Source organism: Beta vulgaris, chromosome 4 (genome assembly GCF_026745355.1).
Source record: "Beta vulgaris subsp. vulgaris cultivar EL10 chromosome 4, EL10.2, whole genome shotgun sequence".
NCBI lineage: Eukaryota > Viridiplantae > Streptophyta > Magnoliopsida > Caryophyllales > Amaranthaceae > Beta > Beta vulgaris.
The window spans coordinates 18,808,281-18,814,398 of NC_079205.1; the positions used below are offsets into that span (position 1 = coordinate 18,808,281).

At 35.7% G+C, this 6,118-nt stretch overlaps 1 protein-coding gene across 1 annotated transcript; it reads left to right on the forward strand.

Moving 5' to 3' along the window:
* Window positions 1-4,666, forward strand: LOC104891296 (serine acetyltransferase 5). Its single transcript, XM_010676967.4, has 2 exons — window positions 1-970; window positions 3,628-4,666. The coding sequence occupies exons 1-2, from the start codon at window positions 797-799 to the stop codon at window positions 4,552-4,554; spliced, it is 1,101 nt and encodes a 366-aa protein (XP_010675269.2). The 5' UTR covers window positions 1-796; the 3' UTR covers window positions 4,555-4,666.
* The last annotated feature ends 1,452 nt before the right edge of the window (window positions 4,667-6,118 follow it).

The following is a 6,118-nucleotide window of genomic DNA, read 5'->3' on the forward strand; positions in this document are numbered from 1 at the left end:
AAATCATATAATAAGAGAAATATAACATTAATGTTAAACGTAGCAATAGAAAGAATACGAAAGGAGTAGAAGAATAATTAGACTTGACTGGGCCAAATAAAAACCTAGCCTCCCCTCTCCTTTTCTCTCTCTAAAACCCTAGCCTCCCTTACCCCTTCTTCATCAATTAGGGGGCTGTCATGGATGTTTTCATCCATGGTAAGCCCCTTTTTCCCTTTTATTTTCAGTTTTTAGTTCATTTTCTTGTTTTGTTCAATATATTAGTATCTCTTTATGAGATTTTCTCAAACCCTTTTATGGGGTTTTTAGTTTCTGTTTTGGAAATCTCCTTCTCCCCTATGGGAGTTGTGAGTATGGTTCTTTTGTTTTTAGGTATGAGAAATTATTCTCATTGGTTGAAGTTCGAGATTCAACCTGAAGAATTAGGGTTTCACAACTTCTGTAAAATTATGGGAGACTATTGGAGTACGTTCATCCCAAAATTTCCGCATCTGCAGATCGTATGCCGAACCAGAGCGAACTCACAGATTGCATTGCTTCAGATGAAGATTTTTATTAAGGCAAAATTAAGTCAAATCTGCGATGTTTATATTTCTAGGGTGATATGTATTTCTATTAGAATTTTATGTTTTTCAGAAATGACTTGTAAGTGCCGTTTGGCGAAATATTAATGAAATCCCTTTTCTTTCTTTCAAAAAAAAAAAAAAAAAAAAAAGACTTGACTGGGCCCAAACTTGTAAAGAATAAGCTTTCACTATATTTAATGGGTTTATGTTGATGGTTACTAAAAAGTCAAATGTCTCTCCACAATTCTGCAGTAGTGTCGTCCACACGGATGTTTGTGGGTTCATCTTGCTGCTGCATTAACAGATTCCATCATTTTAAACCATTCTTAACTTTTCTTCAACCAGCCCATCATCATCACCCCTCTAACAAACACACTTTCAGGTGCCATTCCACCAATAATCAGGTTTTTCTTCCTCTCTTCTAGTTTTAGGTTTAATTTCCTCTTTCATATTTCTTTATTTTTCTTTTTTATTTGGGACATACCAATGTGGTCCGAATTTCTTTTAAAAGATTTCAAAATGCAGAATTGTTTTTAAACTTTGAATATGAAGAAATTGAGGGGGTTTTTTTTTTCCAGAAATACTTTTTTGATTTTAGTAGGTTCCATGTTTGTGTAGAATCCTCAAAACTACGACATGGGTGCGGACTGTTTTCAAAGTCCTTTTGGATTAAAACGGAAATCGCAAGAAATAAAATGAATTAATAAGAAAAGACAAAAAAGCTTTTTTCTATTGGACATGTACCACGAGCAACATAGTTTTTCATGTGGCTTGCTGTCTCTGTAATTGCAAATTGATATTATAGTTGCTAGCTGTTGTTTTAATATATTATTGTGTGACATTGTCAATGTAATATAAGGGGTAGTTGAATGTTGGTGAATTGTTTGCTCATTATTTTCCATATAAGTTATGACTCATTTGAGCATTATCTTAGCTATAGCATGTAGGAAAAATGCCCAATTTTGAATAACTAGTGGTCCCTATAATAATGAGTATTATCTGATATTCTGATTGGTTTATGGAGTTTGTTGGTTGACTCTCAATTTATTCAACTTTAATACAAAAGGGAAACATTTGAAATATTTAGTTTTGAGGACAGATGATCACTTATCATGGTTATTCAGTCTAAAGAAAGTATTGGTCTTGACTTTGTTTTGTATGTTTTAGAAATGACTAGATTTTTTCTTTTTTTAATCTTCTATTGCTCTCTTGAGATGGACTGCTGGGTTGGTGTTTCTTTCTATCTGTTAACTGACAGTCTAATAGAAAAACTGGTGTGATTGCTATTAATTATGTTTCAAGTGTTCATGTTAGCTGTTGGGTAGGAGACACTTTGTGTTCATCGATACACTTTGTGCATGTTCGGTTTAACTCATGGAATGGTTTGGCAGTGGAATTTAATAAAGGGAAGGAATGACAACCATAATCGTTAGCTTTGTTGGGTCTTAGGTTCCATAGTGGAAAGGAAACAGTTATAGGTGTGGGATTGAGGAGGGTAACATGATTTGGGAGTAAATTTCTATGCCTTAAGTGAAAGAATTTTGGGATTTGTCCATCAAGCGACGATCCTTGGCTCACTGCATAATCTATGAAGTACAGTGGTCAGGGTAGAATGTAAAATTGCAAGTAGATCATTGATCATTCGCTCATGATGGGAATATTAAGATTTCTGTGGTGGATTTGCTGTGCAGCAATTATTGTGGCTAGATGATTGTTTGACTTGGTTACTGTTCATTGGAGCATTAATGAATTCAGTTTTCTTTGATCCTAGTTTTTATTTATGGTGACTTGGCAATGTACTTATGTTACCAAAAGTATCAAGTGACTTTGTTGAAAATTATAGTTCACTCAGCTCTTTACAAGAATAGATTCCGGTAAATGCTGGATCAATTATAATTAATAGAAGTGAAATTGTTGAACTTTTAGCATTATTTGAAGCTGTAAACACCAAATATCCTGACTTCCTTACATTTTGAGTTTGTTAAACATGTTTTTATCTGCTCACGTGAAAAACTGTGTGATTACTGATACTTGCTAGTTCTCGACTGCCAATTAAAAGTTATTTTAAAGAAGGCACTGGTACTCTTAAAGTCTTAATAAGCTACTTAGTGATCTCTGACAGGCTGATTTTGTGGTTGGTGATGCTCCTGACTATCAGATCCCCTCATGTTGTTTTCTATTTTTTTTGGGTGGGGGAAGAGGGAGGGGGGGAGGGGGAGGGGGGAGGGGAGTGTGACAAAGGTTAAATGGTGCTATTGTGATCATGTTATGTGTGTCGGTATGTGCGTAGTAAATTTACCATCTTCTCAAACTTATGTGTTCAAACTGGTCATGTAATCATAATGCATCATTAAAGAAAAATTTTACTTTCCAGTTTTACTCGGTGGTAATTCATTTCTTAAAGTTAGATAATTTGTTTTAAAATGATTTTGTTATTAAGTGTATGTGACAACATAATACAATATTCATCTGCAATGGGTAGATTAGATTACTCACAAGAAACTCGAAGTTTTTACACGTTATCGATTTTTTCACCCTGAAGCTTAACAATATGCAGTCTAATCACATCTGCAGAGTACTTGAAATCTATTATCAAGGTGTAAAGAGTCCTTAACTCTGAGAGTTAGAAAGGCACACATCACAGACTTGAGCAGAAAGGTTTTCTTAGAATGCTTTAAGATTATTTTAGAACCTTTACTTCAAGTCATAATTGATAATATACTAATGAAGTAAGGTGTTTTTTCATCACTTCATGAGTTGATGAAAACGACCAAAGGGATGCATATTGGGCACATGTGATCTTTTAGTGCATGCCTCACTTGATGAAGTCCTCTTCATGCGGCATGCTTTTAAGATCTAAATTCTGAAGGCTGTCATCTGTCCTCTGCTTTTAGTATTCCTTTTGATGACCATATGTCTGATTTGCTTTCAGTTTTCTCAGGCCAGATACTAGCTTGAATCTGATGCTTTAGAAAGAATGATTACTAAACTTCTTTGGCTGTTTTATATATTTCTTTAACATTCATTTTTGACCTTCCTGACTTGTGCTTCAACTTTTCAGCGGGAAAATTGTAATAATATAAGTTCTCCCACCCATCTTCCTACAATGCCAGGAGGGGAAGTCAGTGCGCCTTCATCAGTGGTTCTGCCGACAGCAGAATCCATTGAAAATGACGAGGCCTGGGTGTGGGGCCAGATCAAGGCTGAAGCCCGTCGTGATGCTGACTCAGAACCTGCACTTGCCTCCTACCTCTACTCCACAATCCTTTCTCATTCCTCTTTGGAAAGATCGCTATCCTTCCACCTAGGCAATAAACTGTGCTCCTCCACTTTGCTGTCGACCCTCCTGTACGACCTCTTCCTTAACATCTTCTCGTCCGATTCTTCTCTGCGTGTTGCTGTTGTTGCAGATTTACGTGCTGCCAGAGTCCGTGACCCAGCATGTGTCTCCTTCTCTCACTGTCTTCTCAACTATAAAGGTTTTTTGGCTTGTCAGGCTCACCGTGTGGCCCACAGGCTCTGGAATCAGGAACGACAGCCCCTTGCACTTGCTCTTCACTCCCGAATATCCGATGTCTTTGCTGTCGATATCCACCCTGCAGCTCGAATTGGAAAGGCAATTCTCTTTGACCATGCCACTGGGGTGGTTATTGGAGAGACAGCAGTAATAGGTGACAACTGCTCGATTTTACACCATGTGACCCTCGGGGGAACAGGAAAAGCTGTGGGTGATCGTCACCCAAAGGTTGGTGATGGAGTTCTAATTGGTGCTGGGGCAACAATTTTGGGTAACATTAAGATTGGTGATGGGGCGAAGATTGGGGCGGGATCAGTGGTGCTGATTGATGTTCCTCCAAGGGCAACAGCAGTGGGAAACCCAGCACGGTTGCTCGGAGGGAAAGAGAAACCGTCGAGGAATGTGGATGTGCCAGGAGAGTCTATGGATCACACTTCTTTTATTTCAGAGTGGTCCGATTACATTATATGATTATATATTGCTAGTAGAATAGTTATTGTACAATATATTCTGCATCCTTCATGTAGTTGCTAACATATGAAGTCTTTTCTTTAGTCTAATACTAGTTAGGTCTTTCCTTGGATGTTTGCCTTCTGCATGATGAACTTTCCATCTGTTTGTTGTCTGTATTTTTCTTGCATTGAGTACATGTGGTGTCAAAACAGGTTCTCAAACAGTTTATGGGTATACCCCCGGCGAACTAGGTTAGACTAGGACATGTCAGGATTCTGAGGGTCAGTGTCCTAGATCTTGATTGGTCAGGTTTTGTTCAACATGATCGAACACATTTGAATCATGGGATTCTCGAGCGCCGGACAGGTTTGAGCGTTCCATTTACAAGTGGATCCCTTCTCTGGTATGATCGGTCGTAAACATTTTTTTACCGGGTTTTTGGAGGTCATATTTAGGTTTTATGTACGCTTGAGTTGAGTCAAGTGTATTCGGGTTGAATTAGTAATGACCTTAGTTCGATCATTGTGAAACATCGGGTCCGTTCGCTATTGAACGTTAATTCAACTTCGGGTAACTCCTGATTGAGCCATCTTGATTTTGTTATGAATTTTGTAAACGAATCATATTAATAAAAATTTTAAGATTGACATCTATATACATATGTGTGTGCGATAAATATATGGATGATAACGAAAAACCAATAAAAATACTATTTTGATTATCGTGATGTTTAGTGTATTCTCTAAGTCAATTCTTATTTCGACTAATCTACTGCGTAAAACCACTGTAATAAGCAAAGGAGTAGAACAACTCTTCATATGTTTTAATATTATACATTATAGCCAACGACAATAATAACGATTTATTAATGATTTATTATTATAAGCATTATGATTGATGTATAAGTTTGTAAATAGTTATGATGGTAATGAAAATAATAATACTAATAAACATAAAGCGACACTGATAATAGTAAAAATACAAATAATAACAGTAATAGTAACAAGAACAAGGCTAACAATAAATAGTAATACAAATTAGAACATGAATACTAACAATGATAATAACAATAACAATAAAATACTAATAGTAATAGTAGCAACAATGCTAATAATAGCAATAACAATAACAAACATAAACGGTATATATATATTATGTTGTGACTATATTATATATGATAAAGTATAAACAAACTATTTTATCAATATGTTGAATCATTTTAATATAAGATTGGTATCAAAATAATTGTAAAGCCAATCTAATACTTTATAGATTATAAATTAGTATAGCGACTCTTAATATGTTATAATACTATAACAAATGACAATCATACATTTATATGCTCACAACGACGGTTCATATGAGGCCTAAGTCATTATATCGAGGGTTCATATGTTGCACAATACTACTAATAATAATAAATTATACCCCCAAATCATTCTCCCCTATAAAAGCTAACCATAACTTATTAAAAAGTAACATCAATATGTTAAATTTTAACAAGTAACAACCATAAGTAAAAGGACAAATTGATTTAATCAGTCCCAACTTTGGGCGTCCTAACAAAAACAGTCCCAACTTT